Here is a 26762-nt window from a genome sequence, read left to right as displayed (position 1 = left end):
GGAGGGAGGCAGGGGACCAAGCATCTGGGGCCTGACGTGCATGAGAGGTTACCCTGTCAGATGGTTAAATTAAGCACAGGTGTTGGATAAAAAGAGGATTTCTTAGCTTGAACTCAGGAGCTGTTGACACTCTTGGACAACATGGCTGTCTACAATGGACAATGCTAGTAATAGATTAAGACTTAACAACTTGTTCTAGCGGCCAGCCGGCCTAGATACCTAGTCCACTTTGACAGTAACCCTTTGACGCACAGTCATAACCACTGCAATATATACAGGTATCCTCCTCTGCAACTACCCCATATACGGCTGCAAGAGCGTTGGTGGCGATGCCTGGTCGCCTTCTCCTCTCATTTGTCCTTCTGGCTGTCGCTTCCGGCGCCTACGATGGCGCCGGACGGCAGCTGATAAGCCGGGGGAGCTTCCCCAATGGCTTCGTCTTCGGAACGGCCTCCTCGTCCTATCAGGTTTCAACTTCTTCCGTCTATTGGTTTGCTTTTCTCAGTTCAGAACAACTTGGTTGCTGCTACAAGTACGGAAGCCGTTTGAGCAATATATTCAGGAGGGAGTACGGAAGCTGGTTGTAGCAAGCATGCAAGCGGCTGCTGCTTAATATTAGAAGTAAATGTAGTTAGAAATATAACTAGAAAACAACTCATGGAAGGAGTAAGAACAAATAGAACGAGATCATGAATGCTTGTAAGAAAGAAGAGGGACGAAAATTATACTCAACTCGACATGTATGATTTGATCTTTGATTCCGATCTGCAAAGTGATTAGCCAATTAATTACTTCCGCCATCCCATAATATAAGATGTTATTACATCTAAATATTTTATTCTGGATCTGGTATCGTGCAAATGCACAATTGCACATGGGACACTCTTGCACATGCAGTCTTTTTTTTACCCGCAAACCATAGAACAATTGTTATTACATTTCATTATAATAAAATTAAGTATGAACAAGCAAGAAAAAACAGTAAACGGCAGCCTATCCAAACAAAATTAACAGTATGCATAAGCAGTGATTGGCCAGTTAACTACATCTGCCAGTTTGACTATGTACATTATGAAATCTCGGTTGTGGATCTGGTCTGCTCTTGCAATTAACTAATAACAATATCTACATTATGAAACATTTGGTACTGGCATCATCTTATTACAAATATATTGGACAATGACATGCATGCAGTATGAGGGTGGTGCAATGGAGGGGGGCAGGGGACCAAGCATCTGGGACAACTTCACTCACCTGCACCCAGGCATGTATATATAATACATACTTCTGCCACATGCAGCTTGTATCTTTATTTTTTGCGATGCAACTTGTACCCTTTTATTGTGGAAAAATGTTACTCCCTTTGTTCACTTTTATAAGGCCTTAAAGACATTTTAGACAATGTGCAAAATAGCATATTTTCAGTTGTCTGAAATGACTTATAAAAATGAATGGAGGGAGTAGTAACTTGGTGCCTTGTCAAGAACATACTCCCTCTGCCTTAAAATAAATATCTCAAATTTAGCACAACTTTGTGTATTAAAGTTAGTATAAGGCTGAGATACTTATTTTAGGACAGAGGGAATATGTACTAATTAATGTGAACATATATTCATTAAGTAATTACATCCTACAAACTCTGCATCAAACTTCTATACATTTACGAGGTAAGCATAACTTAGTTTGTTAGGCCTTGTACAATGGTAGGTGCCTACAGTGGCGGAGACAGGGGGTTCCAGCCAGGGCCCTGCCCCCCCCCCCCCTAACATCTGTGATTTAGGCCTAATATATGAATAGTAGCAGTGATTTTTTTGCTAAAAATGGGTGTTTTTGATGGATTGGCCCACCCCAACAAGGTTTAACAATACTCGGCCCTCCTCATCCTATTTTTCTGGCTCCGCCACTGGGTGCCTATGCAGAAGTGCTTGAGGAAAAAGAGTAGCTTTACGTCTCGTCTTGCAATGTAGAGGTGCCATGCAAAAGTGATTCGTTTCTCAGCTGGAAGGGTTGGGGTCTTATTTCTCTTTGTTTTTCCCATGGATGAAGGCTTGAAGGGAGCAGTTATTCCTTCCAAGCACCGGCTGGCACCAGAAGCAAACATTTGCTTCTGCCTTCCTTCTTAAGCACCGGTGGAATCACATATGAGAAAACAAAATATGACATCTAGCTAAGCACCCACCGTTGTACAGGGCCTTAAGTATCCACCCTATACAAATAAGCATCGGTGTTTAAAGAAAGATTGATTTATTTCTCTAAGCACCTCGCTTAAGCGTTTTGCATTGTATAAGACCTTAGGTTCCTTGTGGTCAAGCATGGGCGCCGCTTGGTACGAACACATAAGGAGGCCTCGTACCTTTTAATTAGCATGCCACGCTGATCCTCAAAGTCAGGCCTTCGGCCCGGCATGACACAACCCTTTTAAATGGCCGATAGAGGCCATGCCGCGTCAGGCGCCAGGTTGGTACCTTCCATTAACAAGTCGGAGCAAAATGGTTGAACAGAGGGGAGGTGATGTCCTTAGGGACAACCATGGCAACTTCCTTGCGGGCACGTGCCATTTTTTTTCCCTTCCACTCACGATACCGAGGTGGCGGAAATGATGGCATGTCGGCGGGCCCTTATTTTGGCGAAAGAACTTAACGTCCAAAAGGTTATTCTCGAGACGGACTCTTGAGTGGTGGTGAGCAAAATCAAAAATGAGCAAAGGGATTTCTCTATAAAATGGACAATGAGTCGATGAAGTTAAATGGTTATTTTACTCTTTTCTTAAGTTTAGAGTTGCTTGGGTGTGACGATTGGCTAATAAAATCACACATATCCTAGGTAGAAAGGGTTGTATTAAACAATTGTGTAAAATCTGGCTCCATGTATCTTCCGAGTGTGTTAGCTCAGAAATCGCTTGGGATCGGGCTCTGAACTTTGAATAAAGCAACAACGTTCCCTAAAAAAATGGTCGAACACCAAAACAACAGGGGGATTCTAGAAAGAAAAAAAAAGAACGGGGCAAACGATTGAATCCAGAGTACAGATAGAGAACTGACCGCCGGCCAGGATCGAACAACCCACGCCGCGAGCATGGGCAAAATCCAGCCGAGAGGGAGGGAGTAGAATAGATCCCGCCAGGTCAAGCGACCGACAAACGCGAGGACCGCTCGCGGCGGCAGATCCGTTGGTGTACGTACGGCCACAACGGGCCCGAAGCCTCCAGGCGATTGGGAGCACCTTCCACGGCAGCGCCGCCCACCGCGCCCCTACCACTTACGCTTTCGACGAGCAGTGCACTGCGCCGCCACCAACTCGGGCCGCTGCCATGGCCGCACCCACCTACCCAAGCCGGCCGGGCACGAGGAGGAAGACCCCGCCGTCACTATCTACCGATTGGGCTTTGACCGGCGGCAGCGAGGGAGAAAGACGAAGGAAGGAGCTCGGAGAGTGGCGGCTAGGGTTCGCCAACCAAGTCGCCTAACGAGTCTGAATATATATAAGCACACTTTTCATGTCAATAATTGTAAGTTTCAAGGCAACTAAGCATTTTTATCGATCTTTTTTTTTTTGCGGAAAACACATTTCTATCCATCGGGTCAATGGGGGTGATTATTGGTAAAGTAGTGCATGTAAGTCTGAAGTTAAATCACGATTTTCCTTTCAACAACAAGAATATCAATGAGCAGAAGAGACTTTTTCAATAAAATTCAGAATGATTTTTTGCAGCCAAAATTGTTGACGGAAGCAACGGGGATGTTGCAGTGGATTCCTACCATCTTTACAAGGTAAGGATATAGTTACTGATAGTTTAAATTAGCTATCCTGCATTTTTCCTGGATTCTTAGCATTTCATAGATTATATGCTCAAATATATAGATCAAGATGGCACTCATGAAAAGATTTTAGAATTTTAAATCTAATTCAGAAAAAAGAAACAGCTAGGTAATACTGATATCAACTTTGCAAAAACCGTAGGAAGATGTGCGCCTCATGAAGGATATGGGAATGGATGCATACAGGTTCTCCATATCATGGACAAGGATTCTTCCAGGTATGACCAAATATATGTTTCCGTCCTCATATGTTCTGCTCCTTCTTTTATCCTGCATATCATCCATATGTAAGTTGACAAAAATGTTCACATGGGCCTTATGAATGCATGCCAGATGGGACTCTGAGAGGTGGAGTCAACAGAGAAGGCATTGAGTATTACAACAACTTGATTAATGAGCTATTATCAAGAGGTAGATGTATCTAGCATTGATTATTTATTTAAGATTTATTACGCAATGGTCTCATCCTGAATGCTGCAGACAGCATCATACTATTTGTTCTCTATTTCACTGGATGATTCTTAAGATCAGAAATCTCTACTTTTGCAGGGGTGCAGCCATTTGTGACCCTTTTTCACTGGGATTCACCCCAGGCATTAGAAGATAAATACGGAGGGTTTCTTAACCCTAATATCATGTAAATGCTAAAAAAGCATCGTAAAAATGGAAAACGCTAGTGGGATATGTGTTGGGATAATAGCATTTGCTGTACAAAATGCTATGACGTGACAACAAGTCAAGTCGGCAGGGAAAATGAAAAGGTCAAATAAGAACATCAAAAGAAGTCAGCAATAACAAAGGGGCCCTCTTCTCTACATAATTTAATGTTGTTGTTGAAAGTAATGCATGCAAAACTGAAGTTGAATAGATGTTCATGATTCATGAATAGATCCTTCCATGATATTTTATCACTTACTGAAGTTAAATGGATGTTCATTTCAACAAGGAGACGTTGATATCTCTGAATATTGTCTTCTTTTTTTGTTAATTTGAGATGACTTACCACATGTGCATACATGAAATGGCATGTACTTTTTATAAACTGGGGTGTATGTTTATTACTATCACAACAGAGGCATCGAACTAGCGATACACTCTCTCTCTAATATTGTTTGTACAACCGCACGATAGCGTGTAAAGATAATTGAACTGTACTTCCGCTGGTGCAGAAACGACTATAAGGATTACGCTGAAGTCTGCTTCAGGGAGTTCGGGGACCGAGTGAAGCACTGGATCACATTCAATGAGCCCTGGGCCGTGAGCGTTGCGGGCTATGCAATGGGCGTGCTTGCGCCAGGTAGGTGCTCGCCCTGGGAGATGGGGAAATGCAGCGCTGGAGATTCAGCAAGTGAGCCTTACACAGTATCCCACCATCAGCTACTCGCCCATGCGGCGGCCGTCAAATTATACAGAAAGAAATATAAGGTGATTAACGAAAGCCCTTCAGTATTATTTGTGCATGAACGATCCGATGACTGATTCAAACGCAGGTCGTTCAGAAGGGGAAGATTGGGATAACTTTAGTCTCAGCCTGGTTTGTTCCTTTCTCCCGTTCAGCCTCCGACAGTGATGCAGCAAAGCGTGCTACAGACTTCATGCTTGGATGGTAAGTTCTGTGATCCACGCATTTTCTGGTTGTCATGGTCTAGATGGAAATGATCTTACTGGCCAGGAGTGCCTGCAGGTTTATGGACCCCCTAACCAGAGGAGACTACCCATTGAGCATGAGAAGAATTGTCAGAGATCTCTTGCCGCGGTTCACCAAACAACAATCTAAATTGGTCAAGGGTGCATTCGACTTCATTGGTATCAACTACTACACTGCAAACTATGCTGATAACCTTCCACCATCAAATGGCCTGAAGAGCTACAATACAGATGCCCGAGCTAATCTTACCGGTGAGTCTTGGATCAATCATTTTCCTTTAGGATTAAATATTTCAAAGTACAAATATTTGCAGCTTACCATCTCTACTATATGTACTAATTTTTCCAATTATGTTAGGTGTTCGAAATGGTGCCCCCATAGGTCCTGAGGTAATTTGCCTCTTCCATACATAGAAACAAATCTTCCATAATTGTTTCCACATTTTTCATGTGTGCTGATTCGGTTCCGTAAATATCATGCATATAGACTGGTTTACCTTGGCTCTACGTCTACCCTCAAGGGTTACGTCATCTGTTGCTTTATGTCAAGGAGAAGTATGGCAATCCTACAATCTACATCACCGAAAATGGTGAGCATATTCCCTCTCATAGAAACATAAACATACTGAAACTTAAACTTACAGAACTATTTGCCTCTGCGATCTAGGCCTCGGTGAAACCACCACCAACACGAGCCTACCACTTGCGGAAGCACTGAAGGACGATGCGAGGATAGAGTACCACCACATGCACCTTGTTGCCTTGTTGAGTGCGATCAGGTCGGACAACTCCAACTCTGTCAACAACCTTGAAATCTTATACTTATCTGACAGTGGATTAATTGCTTACGTTTGTCAGGGACGGGGCAAATGTGAAGGGGTACTTCGCGTGATCGCTGCTGGACAACTTTGAGTGGGCGACCGGGTACACGGTGCGCTTTGGGTTACACTTCGTGGACTACGGTGATGGGCGAAAGCGGTACCCCAAGCGCTCCGCCGGCTGGTTCAAGAGGTTCCTGAAGGGATGAGCTCATAAAATTATTTACTACTCCTAAAGCTAAAGCAGCAACAAGTAATATGAATCGGAGAGAGTAGCAACCAGCCAGAAGAATGGAGTAGGTCGTTTATCTGTGTTTCGTTCTGTAAACTGTACCCCAAGGATTCCTTCACTGAAATCCAGTTCTTTCTATACATAATTGGAAAAATTAGTGGCTATCTGCAAACGTTCTGTATCAGTTTTTTTTTTCGAGTGATGTGGTACCGATATGGGCCTGCCTGATGTATCCCGATCGTTCTGGGCTTGCAGGTTGCAGCAGATGCAGGCAAAGGAAAATTAAAAAGGGCCGAAAACAACCTCGCACACTTGCATGATATATATTCCACTCCAAAATATAAAAATTGCATGATGTATAGTACTTCCTCCGTCCGAAAATACTTGTCATCAAAATGGACAAAAAGGGATGTATCTAAAACTAAAATACATCTAGATACATCTCCTTTTATTCTTTTTGATGACAAGTATTTCCGGACGGAGGGAGTATCTAAATTGTTTTCATGTAATTTAAACATTGTTTACACAATTTATAAGGAAAATTCATATAATTCTAAACATCAAATATGTTAAAAAATGTTCGTGTAATTTAAGAAGTGTTCACGGTTTGAAAATAAATATTTAATTTTAAAATGATCAAATATTTATAGAAAAACAACTACTCTAAAATATGACATATTTTATAAATAGTGCTCTTCTATTTTTAAAATATTCATGCAATTATTAAGAAGTGTTCAACCCGCAATGTTCGACCCGTAATATTGTATGGCGCTGAGTGTTGGCCGACTAAAAGGCGACATGTCCAACAGTTAGGTATGGCGGAGATGCGTATGTTGAGATGGACGTGTGGCCACATGAGGAAGGATAGACTCCGAAATGATGATATACGAGATAGAGTTGGGGTAGCACCAATTGAAGAGAAGCTTGTCCAACATCGTCTGAGATGGTTTGGGCATATTCAGCGCATGCATTCAGAAGCTTCAGTGCTTAGCAGACGGCTAAAGTGTGCGGAGAATGTCAAGAGAGGTCGGCGTAGACCGAATTTGACATGGGAGGAGTCCGTTAAGAGAGACCAGAAGGATTAGAGTATCACCAAAGAACTAGCTATGAACAGGGGTGCGTGGAAGCTTGCTATCCATGTGCCAGAGCCATGAGTTGGTCGCGAGATCTTATGAGTTTCACCTCTAGCCTATCCCAACTTGTTTGGGAGTAAAGGGTTTTTGTTGTTGTTGTTGTTGTTGTTGTTGTTGTTGTTGTTGTTGTTGTTGTTGTTGTTGTTGTTGTTGTTGTTGTTGTTGTTGTTGTTAAGAAGTGTTCACACTTTAAAAAATATATCGCCCATTATATAAGATGATCACGTGGTTTAAACAATATGCACACATGTGGAAAAAAATATTTATGAAATTTTAAAGTGTACATGATTTTTTTTTAAATCTATAAATCTTTTAAAATATGTTAGTGTACTTTTTATGAAAATGTTCGGGTTTTTTCCCAAAAGTTGTTTAAATATTTTGATAGTATTTCATAAAAAATGAAAAATAAAAAGGAAGGAAAAGAAAACTAAAAAAGGTAAAGAAGAAAAAGCAAAAGGGAAAAGGAAAAAAGGAAATTGAAGAAAAAACCTATATGTAAAATAGAAATCCAGAAAAGAAACCAAGATAAATAAAGAGAACCAAGAGATCAAACGAAAGTCGGATATAAATACCGGAAAAGACAAAAATCACTAGGCTCCCCAATATTGGGCGCGACCCATGTAGGGGCGCACGTGAGCACCGGCATATAGCATTTGCATCGCTTCAAACTAGGCTAACTAAGAGAAAATCAATGGAATAGCCATATACCCCCTCACCCCATAATAATTGCCAAGAATATGGAGGCTAGGGGTAAAAATGTAGTCCAAAGAATGACCATAGCAGCCACTATCGCTAAATTTTGAAGCGCACGCCATATTTGCCTCCCTAGCCTCAATATTTACAAATATGGATAAGGATTTTGGAGGGAGTTCCATACACGATGTTGTGCTGCCCGTTGAACTCACACCATCGCGTCATAGAGGGAGCTCACACCATCATAGAGGGTTGACCGACAGCATCCGCGTCTCAGTGCGCGGCATCGACATTCCATCTAAGGGAGGCTGCAGGTACTCGGCTCGATGGCACCATAAAGATCTTTCAGGTGGTACAATCGTTGATTCGTAGAGATCCCCGACCTATGGCTCCCCCAGGCACGAGGAAGACGATGCAACACCGCCTCCTTCACATGCACGGTTGCATGATATGCCCACTGGCTACAATGGCACAGTAAGAGGAAAGGAGGAGTACTTTCCGGCGGCCTCCAAGAGCATCCCCCTTCCCCCCCACCCCGCGATGTGCTCGGTTGTGTTGATCGGATACTTGGCACGGGCCACTGCAGAGTAGAGCTACATGCGCCCCATGCAAGAGAAGGAGGAGGCATTGGCACTTGGGGCCTCTTTAATTAGGTGGCAAGAGCCACGAGAGAGGAGCTCAGACCATGCGCGGCGAGGATAGAGCAAAGGACGACAAAATGTGGTAGGTATGAAAGGCGTCTACATGTGGATGAACCAAGTGTGGGTGTGGATTTGAGAAAGAAGAGTCAGCAAATGACAAGCTGCTCACATGTTAGAAAATTTTGGAGGCTGGCTTATAGTGATTTTGAGTTTGATGTCACACGTTTCAGTCTTTATAAATGTCACACGTTTCAGTCTTTATAAATTATATGGGTCAGATAATACGAAAGTTGAGATTTTGATTATTTTGCTAGAGTTGCTCTATGGTGGTATACGACTAACCTATGTTGAAGGTATGGGCCTTGTGCTTAATAACCATTTCATTCTTTAAAAACTCTCAGACTCACTAGTGTTCCGCCATGGTTCTAACAAAACTAGCTTTGTAACTCGGTGAGAAATTAGTCTGACGTGGAGAGTGAAGGGGAGTTGAGACAGCTTATATGTTTCTGTTATTACTCCTTAGAATTTGAGAAGAGGAGTGATGTATGCGCATTCCTTTCATATCGAGGAATGAGTTTTTTTATTAATTATGATTATTTGATAAATGTGTTAAAACTTAAAAATAGTCGTTCCTAACTTTTTAGGATGGTATGTGATTACCGACTCATATGTGGGTTATGAGGGACTATATAGAGGAGTTTGGCGACCTTAGCCGCAACCCATCAGGTCACATTTGCCTTCTACCTCTTCGCGCACGCACGCCATCACCATTGTTTTCTGGTTGTGTTACTTCCGATCTCCTCATCTCGGTGACCACATGCACAACTATATGGGAGTGCAGATCATCAGAACCGTACACTTTGCAAACCTACATGGAGTAAAGGGTGGTATGTTTTTTGGGAAGCTCGCGTTTGTTTGACTACTTCCCGTCAACCTACCAGGAAATATCAAGTGGATTTAATATAATATAAGATTTAAAAGAATCAAGTGGCTCCAAACAATGACATGGATGATGAAGCCAAATCTGCGTACCTCCTGCATTTCAAAAAATAATTGAAAAAAAAACAAGTCCTCAAAGTTGCCAACTCTCTGGATAAATGATACAGCTCCTACAGCAGCGTCATCCCAATTCCCTTGGATACATCGTCGATCAAATATTGTACGCCGAGCCGCAACAAAGGGCGCATTGTCTAGACCGTGTGTCACACGAACGGTCCCTGTCCAGGCAGAGTAATCCCAGTGGCCAAATCCTGGGGCACCTGGGCGCATATTGGGAGCATATCTCCTCGCTGCCGCGTCGATCAAAAGTTTTGTCCCCCTGCATCTCGCCCCTTGCCTCGCTTCCAACTGCTAATTGCATCCCCTCCTCGCTAATTTACAAATCTCACTTTCAGCAACACACGCAGTTCGATCAGATATGCTCTACTTCATGCTCGAATATGCCACGTTCGTAGCCGTGATTTGGATCCTTCTGCCCAAGAGGTTTCAGTTTGGACAAGGCACTTGTCTAGCTATAGTGTGTTGATCTTGTTCATGAGGTCTCTATTCCTTTTGACTGCAAAGTTTGTCTCCTATCTTAAAAATAATGTTAATAAGATTTATTCTTTTTCAGCAATGGAAGAAATATCTTTGCCGGATTCCCAACCAAAATAAGCACATTTTTTAAAATTTACAACTTTCGACACAAAACAAGGGTGGAGTTTAAACATACCTCTTTAATTATAAACGGTAGTTTTAGACCATTTGATATGAAGAGAGTATTTAGATCAAATTCCAATAGTCACCTATACATATCCGACAAATCGTTGATGGAAACATTAATGAATCTTTCCTTTGAATTTTCTTGGGGTACCCTAGATCAATTTACACACATTTTTCTTCTTCTTTTACCTCATTTGTTCTCCTTCTAGAGACCTCCGGTCCTTTGTTTTGTTGTCTCATGTTCCTCTCATCGCCCAAAGGCAATTTTGAGAACAAGCTTTTGGTTCACCAATAAATCAAAGAAGAAACGACAACCATGTGGACTAGTAAGAAAGTCGAATCACTCTCTTTACAGATGGGAGACGATCAATTCTCTCTAGGAAAAAAACAGTTGGTTGACATCTAATCGCACAAGACGGAATTCAAACACGGTTCAAAATAATGAGATCAGGCGTTACAAACTCCAACCATCATGGAACCAGCCGCCAAGACCTGAAACAACTCTCTCTGTGATCTCCTAGTAGGTTTAATCACATTATGGATTTACATGGGTCTTGGTAGGACCAGAATTATATTATCCACCGATCTAAGCTAAAAGTACAATAATGTCATTTATTATGTTGTCATATAGCCATTAAAGGAATTTTTTTGTAGTATTTGTGTTGGCAGGTTTTATTTTGAGATTCCTGGATCATAAATCTCAAAATAAAACTTATTAACACAAATAAGTTACTAAAATATTCTTGGACTAACAGCCTTGTACTCCCTCCGTTCCTAAATATAAGTCTATGTAGCGATTTTTCCATGGATCACATACAGATGTATATGGATACATTTTAGAGTGTAGATTCATTTATTTTACTCCATATGTGGTCCATACTGGAATCTCTTCAAAGACTTATATTTAGGAACGAAGGGAGTATGTAGTAAAATATTTATTGAGAAACACTTTTCTTAACACAATACTTATTGAGAATCACAAGGACATTAAGGAACCAATAGCATGTACGAATGCACTAAAGCATGACTCCACGTTACATGTCATCATTCCCATACAGTTAAAGAATGAGGAAATCATCGAGGTCATCGACCTATCTTACCTTGTTATTATATTTGAAGTTCTAGGAGTTGAGATCCTCTCCGTTCAATTTGTCTCTAAGTGATTTCATGAAAAAAAATGCAACATACAAAACGTGTCATGTATGCGTATGGGGGTATGTAATACATACTGTATAATATATTTTTTGCCGTTCTGTTTCTTTGGTTTTAACATGTCATGTGCTACGCCTGATTTTACGTCAACAGCTATTTAGTGCACTGTTAACCGTTTTGTAGTGTAATGTAATTTTCTTTGTTAGTAACGTTCATATCATATCCCGCAAAGAAAAATTGCATATTACTTATTGTTTTCCCCCTAATATATTACTTGTTGTATTTTATGGCAAATGCTGAGATGAACGCAAGAACCCTATTTTATTCCGCGAAGACTATTTGTGGTTGATTTGAGTTATATAATTCTGCCCCTTGGCGGGTGACACTATAACTAACATAACGGTCCATCTCATTTTGCCTTGTTTCATCTAAAATAAGAACCCCTCCAAAAAAATAATCTAAAATAAGAATACTTCTATATCAACTGAAGCAACGTCGATCTGATATACAGTTCCTTTTTTAGTTGATATAATACAGTTCTTTTTAGCACATGACAACTTGAGAAGGCCACGGTGTGTCAAGAAAATAATGCCTATATTTTTTAGGGGAAAATAAGGCCTATATATATTACTAGTATCAGACAGTCAAAAAATTGCACCATTTCTCCAAATGTGCCGGCTGCATGTCTGCCTTGTGTCCGACATGAAGTTTCTATGCTCTACTACTTGAAAGCACCAGTCCGGGTTGGATTAAACTCAAGTTGCGTTTTACCTGTTGGAACTGGCAATTCTACGTGAATAAAGGTACGTACAATGATACTATATTAAAAGTGTCATATAGAATAAATGATGAGGTGGAGGAGAGAGAATTCGTAAGACAAAAAATAATCTCTTAACACAACATATCTCACCACGTTTTTAGGAATGACTAGTTATTGAAGATAAAAGCTAAAAAATGTTCTATTATAGATATTTTTTTGTCATCTCTAAATTATATATAAAACTTAAGATAAAACTATTTTACCAATCATTGTACATGCCCTAAGCTCCGTGTCCGTGCATTTTAGTTACCGGTACGTGATCGCCCCGCGCGAGAAGAATAGTAAGCACCACTGCATCCTAATCATCACCATCATCATAAAAAAAAGAGTAGTGCTACTGCATGGTTGACGACGTCGTGGCCGACGCACATGCAGTCCCGGACACTGGGCCCCACTGGCCTTGGCGAAGCAGAAGCTTGACACGTGGTTGCATCTGACGTGGCACGCCGGCTCCGACTTGGCGACCGAGTTGGCGTGCTGGACTGGTTGTGTATAGTACTCCTACGTAGGGTCGGCACTACAAAATGTGGACGGCGTCAAAATTTTGCGTGGTGTCAAAATTACCGTGTACGTACAAGAGATGTCTCTTTTCCCTTGCCCGGTTGAGGATCAGAACGAGAACCTTTTTTTTTTACCGTGCCCCTTCCCTGTCCTCCTCGAAAACCTACGGGCGGGCTGCGCCCGCCGGCGGAGACACCAACCCCGCCCCAGCGTCACCGCGCCGGTAATTTCCGGGGCATACGGATACGGAGAAGAATATGCGCGCCCATTTCCTAGGCGGCGGTAACAAAACACCAACCAAACCCCCGTCCCTCCCTCCGCGGGGTCGCCGTCGCCGAGACCCAGCGCTTCCGCCCTCCGGTTTGTCGCCACGCCCTTGGCCGCGGCGCGGAATATGGGCAGTATTTAAGGCGTCACGGCGCCAATGGCACACCCCCACCCGGAGGGAGCCCGCGCCTGCGAGAGGAGCTGCCATTTGGCGCCACGCCGCCGGTTCCTGCACCCCGGACGCCCGCCCGACCACCAGAGAGGTAACTCCCCCCCCTCCACCTTGAACGACGACCCTGTCTCTGCCTGCTCCATTCCTGCCAGTCATATTTGCCTCCGCATCGTGCTGCTAGCCTGTGCCTGCCTGCGTAGTTGGTTGTGTTCTGGGCCTGGACATGTGATCCGAGGCAGTGAGTACCATTCCTCATTTACATTTCTTCAGTAAATCCTTCAGTAAATAAGCATGTCTTTGTGAGGTGGTTTTTCTTTTTTTACTTATTTGGGTTTATGGAGGAGGGTTCAGGGTTGTTTAGTTCGTCGATGCAATGCCATGGTAATGCAGTGTGCAAGTGCTGCGTGCCTGACATGTATGCTGCACCTTCCTCTGCTCCTCCCTTCTTCCTTATTGTTGCCTATCTTTTTGCATTTGATCAGTGCATTTACTTCGCTGCTACCTATGCCTCCGATTCCAGTTACGTAAGAACCAAGCCATTTTTTCTTTGATTTCTTGAGAAATTTAAGGTTCTTGGATCCAGTACAGTTAGGTTCTGGCCAGAGTTTTCTGTCGAAGATGAGTAAAACATTCATGAAGAATAGCATCATCATCAGTGGTTGAAACTCTGCCAATGAACATCATGATTTGGTTTATTGAGAATTTAAGGTTGTCGGATCAAGTACTGTTAGGTTATTTGAGAATTTAAGATTGTCGGATCAAGTACTGTTAGGTTCTGGCCGGAGTTTTCCGACGAAGACGAGTAAAATCTTCAGCAGGAATATCGTCATGATTTTGTTTATTTTGTATTGTCGCGCATATTGTATACACATGCTTATCAAACTGATTTTCGGAGAGTGAACATATGTTATCATATTCCTATCTTGTCCTAGTGAGCAAACCTATTTTTAGACAGCTTCTCCTATGTTATTACAGTAGTATTATTTTTCTGGTTCTTATGGCCATTTCGAAGTTTTCTTATATGCTCCAGTAAAAAAATAAATCATGTTTCCTAATCACCATGCCATATGAATTGAGGTTACAACCACTTGATAATCATTAATTAGTCATTCCTTGATGGTCATCAAGCTAGTATTTTAAATAGGTATATGCATTTCAGCCAGTATTTAAAATAGCTATATACATTCCTTGCAATGTATATGATTGACATTTCAGATGAGGAAGCAACTTTACAATTTTCTGTGGACTAGTTGCTATGTTAACTAAGATGGAGGCTGACATACCTGAAGTTATATGTTCAAGTGTTAATTTGTTAAAGGGAATGCAAGTCAGCATGCCCACAAGATATTTTGCCTATCTGTACATATGCTTTTATATAAAAAAATAATGTTCAAGATGTTAATGTCACGACTATTTATACAAATTTGACAGGTTGATTTGTCAAGGGCCACAGCTGTTCGAAAATGGACCCAAAGAAATCAATAGATGATAAATTCTCTAAGTTGCATCCAAGTTTGCCAATAGACACTAGAATTGGCATAGTGGGAGCAGGGCCAAGTGGCTTATCAGCAGCCTACGCACTAGCTAAACTTGGGTACTGCAATGTAACCGTGTTTGAGAAATGCAAGACTGTTTCAGGGATGTGCGAGTCCATTGACATAGAAGGTGAGTTACTTACTGACTGCACTCCTATTTAGTTACCATTTTCTGCACTGTTGTAGTTATCAGTGACAACTGTATTCAGGAAGAACATATGACTTGGGAGGACAAGTTATAGCAGCAAACAGTGCGCCTGCTATAACTCACCTGGCAAAAGAGGTAGGAGCTGAATTCGAGGAGATGGATTCACACAAGCTTGCTCTGATCGACAGCCAAACTGGAAATATTCGAGATCTTGAAGTAGCTGAGGACTATGTATCCATGGTATCTCTGACGCTAAAACTACAGGTCAGCTCTTTGTGTAAAGTGTGATTACAAATAACTAAGTATAAAGTTATAGATTAAGTTCAGTTAAGAAGTTATGAATATGTGGGTCTAGTTTTACCTTTATGACACCCACTCTATTGTTTACATGTATGCCTTTTGGTAATTCTTATAGGATGAAGCAAATAATTCAGGCCGAGTGGGCATCCATGCTCTCAGTGGATTGGCTTCTGACCCAACTCCTCAGTTTTTGAGGCAGCATGGGATAAATTCAGTTCCGAAATCTGTAGCATATGGATACACGGCTTCTGGCTATGGTTTTGTTCAAGACATGCCCTATGCTTTCATTCAAGAATTCACTAGAACCTCTATGGCTGGCAAAATCCGACGTTTCAAGCATGGCTACATGAACATGTGGGAGAAACTTAGTCAGTCATTACCATTTGAAGTTCTTTGTGGCACGGAGGTTTTGAGAGTCAGGCGCAGCAGCGATGGTGCAAGTGTAACCATTAAGAAGGACAATGGTGACAAACAAGTTATGGAGTTTGACAAAATTATATTCTCAGGTGCTCTTGCTTTTAAAAATGGCAATACATATCGATCTTCTAGTCTCACTGGTAAGCGTGATTTATTTTCAACTTTGTTTGAAGTCTGCGTTTCAGCTGTCTGATTAGTTTGTATGCTCTTTTGTTCAGATGGAGAAAGTGAAGTGGTGGAACTGAATGATCTCGAGAGAGAACTATTCAGTAAGGTACAGACAGTGGACTACTATACTACTGTTGTTAAGATCAATGGATTTGAGCACATGCCAAAGGGATTTTACTACTTTGGAGAATTCATGGAGGATCCAGCAACAATAGGGCATCCAGTGGCAATGCAAAAGTTCTTTGATGGCACGGACATTTTCTTGTTCTGGTCTTATGGGAATTCAGCAGACATCAACGGTTCATATGTGGCTAAATGTGTGACGGACATCGTGAGTTCTATGGGAGGCACTGCTCAGAATGTGCTTTTGCAGCGTCGATTCAAGTATTTCCCTCATGTTAACAGTGAAGGTATAGCATAATAGCAATGTCACCGATGGCCAAGTCTTCTATTTACCTTTTCCATATTCCGACTGTGATAATTTATTCTATTGCAGACATGAAAGATGGATTCTATGAGAGGCTTGAATCTGAGTTGCAAGGCTTTCAGAACACTTACTATGTCGGAGGTCTGCTAGCATTTGAGCTTACCGAAAGAAATGCTTCATACTCCATTGCGGCTGTTTGTAAACACTTTGCCATCGATGTTGAGCAAACCGTAACTCCTTATGTCAAGGTGAGTTAGAAAATATTGTCATGATATATATGAGAAGAATTGCATATATGAGACGAATCGTGCTTATGCTTTTCAATTCTTGTTTACACAGAGACTATTTTCTCTGTCCCGCAACAGCAACCCTTCACCTCCTAGAGATCTTGGTGAGCTTGAAGGTGTTGAATTTCCCGACCTTCCATCCCTGGATGGATACTTGCAATATTGGGGAACTCACAGGGTCACCAAGGAAAATGTCATCTATACTTGGATTAATGAAGAAGGAAAAATCATGAACCGAAGAACCTACCAGGAACTTCATGAGAATGCATCTCACATTGCACACAAACTATTGACAAGCATGAAGCCTATTATCAAGCCTGGTGACAGAGTTATCCTTATTCACCTCCCAGGTCTGGAGTTTATTGATGCATTCTTTGGGTGCATTAGAGCAGGAGTTATACCAGTCCCAGTTATTCCCCCTGATCCAATGCAAATGGGTGGGCAAGCACTTCTCAAAGTTGAGAACGTCTCTAAAGTGTGCAGCGCTGTGGCAATTCTGTCAACTTCTTCGTACCATGCTGCCGTACGTGCAGGTTATGTCAAGAACATTGTCACTCTAGCAAAGAATCAGAAATGCTCTGCGCAGTGGCCTGACCTCCCGTGGATTCACACCGAGTCATGGATCAAGAACTACCGGCGAAGTCCAGACACCTTCAACTCAGACAATGCTTTATCTATGATGACCAAGCCCCAGCCAAGTGACTTGTGCTTTCTGCAGTTCACTTCGGGTTCCACTGGCGATGCCAAGGGGGTGATGATAACACATGGAGGACTAATCCACAATGTGAAGATGATGAAGAAGCGGTATCAAAGTACCTCAAAAACCGTCCTTATCAGTTGGCTTCCACAGTACCATGACATGGGACTAATAGGGGGTATTTTCACTGCTCTTGTAAGTGGAGGAACTTCCATTCTATTCTCGCCGATGACATTCATCAGGAACCCCCTCCTGTGGCTGCAAACAATCAGTGACTACCATGGAACCCATAGTGCAGGTCCAAACTTTGCATTTGAACTCGTGATAAGAAGGCTTGAAGCCGAGAAGAGCAAAGTATATGACCTCTCTTCAATGATCTTCCTCATGATTGCAGCAGAACCAGTAAGGCAAAAAACTGTCAGAAGGTTCATAGAGTTGACTCAACCTTTGGGCCTTTCTGAAGGCGTTCTTGCACCTGGATATGGGCTGGCTGAGAACTGTGTCTATGTTTGTTGTGCCTTTGGTGAATGTAAGCCGGTCTTCATAGATATGCAAGGAAGAATTTGTTGTGGGTATATTGAGCAAGATGATCCAGATATTGACATCAGAATTGTTGACGCAGACTCTTTGACTGAGCATCAAGATGGTACTGAGGGTGAGATATGGATCAGCAGTCCTAGTTCTGGAGTTGGTTATTGGGGCAACCAGGAAATGAGCCAGAAAACTTTCTGCAATCAGCTCAAGAACCACCCCAACAAGAAGTTCACAAGAACCGGTGATTTAGGGCGGATCATTGACAGCAAACTTTTTATTACTGGAAGGATCAAAGATCTAATCATTGTTGCTGGCAGAAATATTTATTCTGCAGATGTAGAGAAGACGGTGGAAAATTCTTCCGATGTCCTCCGACCAGGATGTTGTGCTGTTGTTGGTGTCTCAGAGGAAGTTCTGACTCAGAAAGGCATCTCAATTCCTGATTCTTCTGATCAGGTTGGACTTGTCGTGATTGCAGAGGTTAGGGAGGGTAAGACAATCTCTGAAGAAATCATTGACAACATCAAAACACGTGTGGCGGAGGAGCATGGTGTAACTGTTGCATCGGTCAAGCTTATCAAGCCTAGAACCATATCCAAGACAACATCTGGGAAGATACGGAGATTTGAATGCATGAAGCAGTTTGTTGACAACAGTCTTAGTTTGGCTAATGGTAATCGTCCATCTAGGAGGAGTCTATTCCGGTCTCTCACAACAGGAACCGGCATGGAGAGAAGGAGGTCATTCTTGAAGCAGACTGTTGATCCCACCATCCATCCCCAGTCAGAAAGCAAAGTGAAAAACTCCAAGCAGATAACTGAGTTTCTGACACAGTTAGTATCAGATCAATCAGGTATTCCAAAGGACAAAATTTCTCCAACAGGAAGCCTACCTTCTTATGGCTTTGATTCGATTGCAGTGGTTCGAGCAGCTCAGAAGCTCTCAGATTTTCTCGGTATTCCTGTTGGAGCCATTGATATCTTTGCTGCAAGCTGCATTTCTGAGCTTGCTAGCTTCTTGGAGAATTTGTTGAGTAAGTCACAACCAAAGTTGACACATCATCCCAACAGCCAGGGGAAAAGCTCGAGGGAGATCATTGAGTTTCTGACACAGATAGTATCAGATCAATCAGGTATTCCAAAGGATAAAATTTCTCCAACAGGCAGCCTACCTTCATATGGTTTTGATTCAATTGCTGTGGTCCGAGCAGCACAGAAGCTCTCAGATTTTCTTGGTACTCCTGTTGGAGCGATTGACATCTTTGCAGCAAGCTGTATTTCTGAGCTTGCTAGCTTTTTGGAGAAGTTGTTGCCCAAGTCACAACCACTTTTGCCATCTGATGTATCTTGCTCTACTGAGGATGAGAGTTTGGTAGATGTCAGTGCAGATTTCAGTGTGCTTGCTACTGGGATTCTCCAACTCCTGGCCCTTACCTATGTGTGTTTCATGTTGCTACTTCCAGCATACCTTGCAAGTTTGGCATACATGAGCGTGCTCTACCCGGTCAGTCTGGTTGAAGCATCAGTGATGACCTATCTTGGTTCGTTGGTCATGGCACCTATTGCTTGGATTTGTTATGTCTTGCTCACCTCCTTATCATTGTCTATCTTGGGGAAGTCACTCCTTCAGCCAAATTATGGTCTGACCCCTGATGTTTCGATATGGTCAGTTGACTTTGTTAAATGGTGGGCACTGAACAAGGCTCAAGGGTTTGCTGCAAAGATGCTAGCTGTGCATCTAAAGGGAACAATCTTCTTGAATTATTGGTTCAAGATGCAAGGGGCTCGAATTGGGTCATCTGTTGTTATTGACACAGTAGACATCACTGACCCATCCTTGTTAGTGGTTGCAAATGGTGCAGTGATTGCAGAAGGTGTTCTCATCCAGGGGCATGAAGTCCGTAATGAAGTGCTGAGTTTTAGGCGTGTCAGAATCGGTCGTGAGGCCTCCATTGGTCCTTATGCGGTGCTTCAAAAGGGCACCGTTGTGGATGATGGTGCTATGGTCCCACCACTGCAAAAAACTGAGCCAGGGAAATCAGTGTATCAGAACAAGAGAACTTCTGCATACATGAAGGTAATTGGAATATCTGTATTTCATACATTGCTAAAATTCTTAGTAACTAGATGACAAATTGGCTCCTCATGCTTCACCGGTGTTCTTACTCTACATTATACCATCATGAAGTCGCCTACCCTTAGTTATACTCCCTCCGTTCGTAAATAGATGACATCTTGGACATGGATGTAGACTCTTCAATATGATGCTTTGGCCGCTAATTTTTATGTGGATATGTTAGTGAACATTTATGAAATTGTGAAGTATTTATTTATGATAATCAAGTTTTATTATATGCTCACTTGACCAATTCAATGGATTTTATGAATTAATAGTCAAATTTAGTGAAGTTTGACTTTACACTTTCTAGGATATTATCCGAATGGAAGTACTATTGTTTATTTGGTAGAGGTAATATCAAATTAGTGGCTGACACATGAGTAGGGACATAAATGTTTCACTGAACCTATGAGCAGCGGAACCAATGGTCGGGACCGTTGGATGCAATTTTGGGACTTTTGCTAATAATACAGGGTATACACCAAGGGGATGATATAGTACTTATAATTCAATGGCTCTTGCTTAGCCATTCATACAATTCAATCTATTTCTTGTTCCCCGGTGCTAGCCATACTCATTTTCTATGGACTTATCTTTTAAACCTGACAATATATATTTAAATCTCTTTAAACAAAATGATCAAGTGGAATAGACTGTAAGAGCCACTGGACATAGGTCCAGAAATGCTTCTCTGCAAGTTTTAGCTAGGTGATACAGCTAAAGGCATACGTTAGTGGGCAAATACAAGTTCATGTAATTGAGCTGTTATGTGACTGTCTCCATTTCGTGCAGGAAGAAACAGGGAAAGCAAACATGCTTCTTGAACACCTGGTTTGCATCTATGCGGTTGCGGTGCTAGGTGCTCTATCAAGTGCAACCGTCTACACGTTGTACATTCACTTCTCTGGCACTGAGGCTTCACCTCAGCACTTCTCTTTTGCATGCATTGCGGGCGCGTTCCACTGGTTACCAGCTGCCCTCGCTGCTTACCCTGTGATTGTGCGGGAGACGCCCACAAGCGCATTGACATTTGCTCTCTCCATCGCCTTCGCCTACTTGAGCTACGGTGTCATCCTCAGTCTTCTTACAAGTGTGGTCAACACAGCCCTTGCCACAAGGCCGGGAACCAAGCAAAACCACATGACAAGCTTGATCCAGCGGCGTATAAACATCGCTGTGCACCTCAGATTTGCAAAGATGTTATCTGGAACTGAAGCATTCTGCATGTACTTGAGGCTTCTTGGTGCAAAGATTGGCAGGCATTGCTCTATCCGGTCCATTGATCCAGTGGCGAATCCTGAACTGATCAATATCGGTGATGGGGTCCATCTAGGTGATTTCTGCCACATTGTTCCAGGGTTCTACTCCAGTAAGGGGTTTACTGGTGCGGAGATAAAGATCCAGGAGAACACCATCATTGGTAGTGGCAGCTTGCTCCTCCCTGGCTCAGTCCTCCAAGGGAATGTCATCCTTGGAGCACTTTCTGTGGCACCAGAACATTCTCTTCTCCAGCGAGGCGGTATCTATGTTGGGGCACAATCTCTGACCATGGTGAAGAACACCTTGCTTGCAGAAGATGAGAGGATTGAAATGATGGACCCAATGTACAAGAAGATCGTCGGGAACCTCTCGGCGAACTTGGCAATCACCACCATGAACGTCAAGTCAAGGTACTTCCACCGCATTGGCGTAAGCGGGCGGGGGGTCCTGAAGATGTACGAGGACATTCCATCTTTGCTCAAGCACAAGATATTTGGCGCCGGCAAGTCTTTTCCAGTAATCGTTCGACACAGTAATAGCCTCAGTGCAGATGATGATGCCAGGCTCGACGCGCGTGGTGCAGCAGTGCGCATTCTCTCCGACGATGGCGAGGTGCCTCTTCTGGACCTTACTTTGAAGAGTGGCAAAGCATTTTATGCACGCACAATCGCCGACTTCGCCACTTGGCTGGTTTGTGGCTTGCCAGCGAGGGAAGAGCATGTCAAGCGTGCTCCACACGTCCGGGATGCTGTCTGGGGCTCCCTGCGGGACACCAACTCGTACACCGAGCTGCATTACTACTCCAACATATGCCGGTTGCTGCGGTTCGACGAAGGGAAGGAGATGTATGCAAAATTCAAGCTTCGTCCAGTTGATCAAGACATACCGGAGGAGTCCGGTCAGGTGGTGCCAAGGGGTATCTTGCCGCCGGAGACCGGTGCAATCCCAAGAGATGAGAGTGACACACGCCCTTTACTCTTCCTCGCCGACGACTTCCATCGGAGGGTGGAAGTTCCAGACGGGGTGCGCTACGTCTTCCAACTGCAACTCAGGGAGGTCCCCTCCGACGACGCCACCTGTGATGTCGCCCTTGACTGCACGCGGCCATGGGACGAGGAGGAGTTCCCGTACATTGACATCGGAGAGATAAGCATCGACAAAAATCTCCCAGCAGAGGAGACGGAGATGCTCGAGTTCAACCCCTTCCTCCGGTGCCAAGAGGTGGACGTCATCCCGGCGTCGTCCTGCAAGCAGAGCGCGTCCATCGACCACGGGCGCTCGCTGATTTACGAGATATGCCAACGCCTGCGGAACGGCGAGCCACTGCCCGCGTCATGGGCGGCGTTCCTGGAGCAGTCCGACACCAAGATCAACCTGTCGGGGTGCCCAGTGGCCGCCGCCATGCACACAAGATCCGACACCGCCAATGCCAGCGAGACCAAGGTGACCCTGGCTAGGACATGGTACAAGGCGCTCTGGGCCACGCTGTGCCAGCCGCTGCTGCAAACGCTGGTGCCATACTTCGTCCTGGGCCTGGTCATCTTCCTCCCATTCCGGGGCCTCCTTGCCGTCGCCGGGGCCACCGGCACGCAGCTATACTGGCTGCTGCCGGTCTTCTGGGCGGTGTCGGGGTTGGCCGCCATGGCGACATGCGCCGCGGCAAAGTGGGTCCTGGTCGGCGTGAGGGGCGAGGGCGACGCGGTGCACATCTGGGCGCCGCAGGTGTTCCTGGACACGGTCTGGCAGGCCATACGGACGGCGACGGCGGAGTACTTCGCGGAGCTGACGTGCGGGTCGGTGCTGTTCGCGGCGTGGACGCGGACGATGGGTTCCTCGGTGGCCGTGGCGGATGGGGTGTACGTGGACTCGATGGGCGCGCTGCTGAACCCGGAGATGGTGCACCTGGAGCGGGGCGCGAGCGTGGGCCACAACGCGCTGCTGTTCGGGCACGTGTACGAGGGCGAGGCCGGGAAGGTGAAGTTCGGCAGGGTCCACGTCGGGGAGGACGGGTTCGTGGGCAGCCGGGCGGTGGCGATGCCGGGCGTGAAGGTGGAGGACGGCGGCTACCTGGGCGCCCTGTGCCTGGCCATGAAGGAGGAGATCGTCAGGCACAAGCTATAGGCCGTAAGCGCGAGAAGCATGCGCATGCGTGGATTACTTACTGCTTTTGGTTTCAGCTAGCTGCCGCTCTCTCGGTATGCCGCCTATACGTAGGATCTTGTAGCAGCAGTGATAAAGATCAACGGCGACAGGTGGCTGCTAAAAGAAGAAATAAATCGATTGTAGTACGTAGTATGGAAATGAAATAATAAGTTCATCACCACCACTATCGTGGCCGCTGCCTCAGTGCCGTCTCGAGAAGTTGGGATGATCACTGGGTCAACAGACTCAACTGCTGACATACAAAAGAGCATGGGCAGGTGTAGAATTAAAAAAAACGAGGCTATCTAGAACTAGCCCTTGAAGGCATATTTTTATAGAAGAAACTCTAAGCATCACGGGTCACTTTATGACTTGAACTCGGGTGGGCTAGATAGCTTCATGCTATCCTAGCCAACTAGGTGACACTCTATTCTAAAACAAGCATAAAATAGATGCTTCATACATGGTGCTGCTACTCCATTCGTTTTTTTACGGGAAAGGCAGGCTCTCTGCCCATTTAAGCAAGATAGGGGAAATAAAAGGTGTCAGAATTACTTACATGAAAAAAGCAGAAAGAAGGGAAAAGAAAAAAAATGTTGTCACACAGAATTACATCTCTCCTACAAAGGCCAACCGGACAAGCTCAAGGTCTTCTTTTTTTAAATAAAATTTTTAATCTATTCATTGTCAATCCTGATAGTACAATGAATACCAGAAATAATAAAAATTATATCTAGATCTGTAGACCACCTAGCGACGACTACAAGCACTGAAGCGAGTCGAAGGCGCGCCCCCGTCATCGCCCCTCCCTCACTAGAGCCGGGCAAAACTTGTTGTAGTAGACAGTCAGAAAGTTGTCGTGCTAAGGCCCTATAGGACCAACGCACCAGATCAGCAACCACTGCCGTTGAAGAGAATCTTAGATAAGAAGGATCCAACCTGTAGACACACGAACACAAACGAATAAATACATGATCCACGTGGACAAACTCAAGGTCTTCCTTGACGAGGTAAGCAAGATCAAGCACGTTCAGGAAGGTGTTGAAGATCCGCATATTCCTTTCCTTCGAGACGTTCCACAGAACATAGGTGACTACTTGCCCGAATCGCTTGCGAGAAGGCACATCTCCACCAAGAATGTTCATTTTCCACCAATCTTCCAGGGAGTAAAAGGAATGAGTTGTCTCGTGAGGGATGGACAGCCATGCCGATACAATTCCCCACATGCCTCGAGAGAAAAAACATTCACGAGCCAGGTGCCCGTTCGTCTCACATCCAGTGAGGCAAAGCTTGCAAATCTCATCATGAGGCCAGTCATGAATGGCGAGCCAGTCAGCAGTGAGATCCTTCTAATGAAGAAGCCACATGGAAAACTTGCATTTTGGCTCCACCGTGCAGTTCCAAATTTTACTAGCGATGAACAGAACAGTGTCTCCAACAAACTAGAGCTGGTACGGGGATGAAGCAAAGTACGATCCCGATGAGGAGGCATTCCACACAATGAAGTCATCAATTGCAGGATCAAGGTGAACATCCTAGAGCTTAATCCATATGTCAACGAACTCATTGTTCTTGGGAGGTCTCGATGGTGCCTAAGAAACACATCCAGCCGTCATTCAACAACTGCTTCATAACACGCCCATTCTTGTGCCTTGCAATCAAAAAATCGATGGTGCAATATCTCTTGGCGCCAAACCCCCAGCCATCTATCAAACCAAAAAAGCAAAAACTGGCCTTTAAACCATTTCCCATAATAATAGTGGTCGTCATCCTTAAAAGGTCCCAATCCTTCGCATTGCATGGAATCTAGGATCCCACCCAAGGCCTATCTGGAGCACGCTAGCTCAACCACGCCCACGTGGGCGTAGAGCACGCCCAAATTTCTCGAGGTCAAGAACATCGAGGCCACTAAGCTCTTTGGGTCGACAAACCATGTCCCAGTTAACGAGAGAGTGGCCACCACAAGCGTTCTCTCCATCACCCCCTTTCCAAATGAAGTATCTACGTATGTAATACCAAATCCATATCACTACATAAAATACAATAAGTACTTTCATATTGTATTATTTTCTACTCGAGTATTATTGTTGTTGATATTTTTATCAATAAACTTGGTTAAACTTTGTGATGTTTGACTTTAAGAAAAAACTATGCGCACTACATTGTTGAATGGAGGGAGTAATTTTCCTTGGATCTTACCAACATTTGTCCATGAATGTAGCATGCCTTAGGAAACCTCCTGTCGGTGTCAAAACCGGCGGATCTCGGGTAGGGGGTCCCGAATTGTGCGTCTAGGCCGGATGGTAACAGAAGGCAAGGGACACGAAGTTTTACCCAGGTTCGGGCCCTCTCGATGGAGGTAAAACCCTACATCCTGCTTGATTAATATTGATGATATGGGTAGTACAAGAGTAGATCTACCACGAGATCGGAGAGGCTAAACCCTAGAAGCTAGCCTATGGTATGATTGTTGTTGTGTATGTTGTCCTACGGACTAAAACCCTCCGATTTATATAGACACCGGAGAGGGTTAGGGTTACACAAAGTCGGTTACAATGGTAGGAGATCTATATATCCGTATCGCCAAGCTTGCCTTCCACGCCAAGGAAAGTCCCTTCCGGACACGGGACGAAGTGTTCAATCTTGTATCTTCATAGTCCAGGAGTCCGGCTGAAGGTATAGTCCGGCCAACCGGACACCCCCTAATCCAGGACTCCGTTAGTAGCCCCTGAACCAGGCTTCAATGACGACGAGTCCGGCACGCAAATTGTCTTCGGCATTGCAAGGCGGGTCCCTCCTCCAAGTACTCTATAGAAGATTTTGAATACAAAGATAATGTCCGGCTCTGCAAAATAAGTTTCCACACATTGCCATAGAGAGAATAATATTTACACAAATCTAATCTACTGACGTACTCCGTAGTGTGACACACCACGGCCAAGCCTTTATCCGAGTCGTTTCATTATCCCACCTCAGCGCGTCATGCGAGGCGGTTTCCTTGGCACGTCTTGTTAAAGCAGAGATCATGTCCCCTTATTCCGGGATTCTCATTAATACGGGCGTGGGTAACCCAACCGCTTCTAGGACTCCTAGATTATAGGCAAGTCCAAACGGACACGAAAAGGACGCTTGAT

The 26762-nt window shown here is 44.1% G+C and overlaps 2 protein-coding genes and 1 long non-coding RNA gene across 3 annotated transcripts; 2 read left to right on the top strand and 1 right to left on the bottom strand.

Annotated features, from left to right (window-relative positions):
- Positions 1–171: 171 nt before the first annotated feature.
- On the bottom strand, positions 172–3156 carry LOC119359611. Its single transcript, XR_005172601.1, has 3 exons — positions 3042–3156; positions 734–765; positions 172–605 (listed from the first exon to the last, which is right to left on the bottom strand). It is a non-coding gene; the product is annotated as an uncharacterized LOC119359611 (long non-coding RNA).
- LOC119359610 (beta-glucosidase 12-like) lies at positions 2980–6643 on the top strand. Its single transcript, XM_037625740.1, has 12 exons — positions 2980–3508; positions 3712–3770; positions 3961–4036; positions 4152–4229; positions 4368–4455; positions 4988–5243; positions 5309–5424; positions 5503–5717; positions 5824–5855; positions 5953–6055; positions 6133–6244; positions 6324–6643. The coding sequence occupies exons 3-12, from the start codon at positions 3976–3978 to the stop codon at positions 6355–6357; spliced, it is 1095 nt and encodes a 364-aa protein (XP_037481637.1). The 5' UTR covers positions 2980–3508; positions 3712–3770; positions 3961–3975; the 3' UTR covers positions 6358–6643.
- Positions 6644–13599: 6956 nt separating this feature from the next.
- LOC119355463 lies at positions 13600–23889 on the top strand. The gene is made up of 8 exons (XM_037622267.1): positions 13600–13686; positions 15027–15260; positions 15340–15542; positions 15694–16135; positions 16214–16573; positions 16660–16838; positions 16930–20184; positions 21019–23889. The coding sequence occupies exons 2-8, from the start codon at positions 15059–15061 to the stop codon at positions 23605–23607; spliced, it is 7230 nt and encodes a 2409-aa protein (XP_037478164.1). The 5' UTR covers positions 13600–13686; positions 15027–15058; the 3' UTR covers positions 23608–23889.
- The last annotated feature ends 2873 nt before the right edge of the window (positions 23890–26762 follow it).

Source organism: Triticum dicoccoides, chromosome 2A (assembly GCF_002162155.2).
Source record: "Triticum dicoccoides isolate Atlit2015 ecotype Zavitan chromosome 2A, WEW_v2.0, whole genome shotgun sequence".
NCBI classification, from domain to species: Eukaryota; Viridiplantae; Streptophyta; class Magnoliopsida; order Poales; family Poaceae; genus Triticum; species Triticum dicoccoides.
The sequence above is the reverse complement of the archived record's forward strand: the minus strand, read 5'-3'. Positions and strand labels throughout refer to the sequence as shown.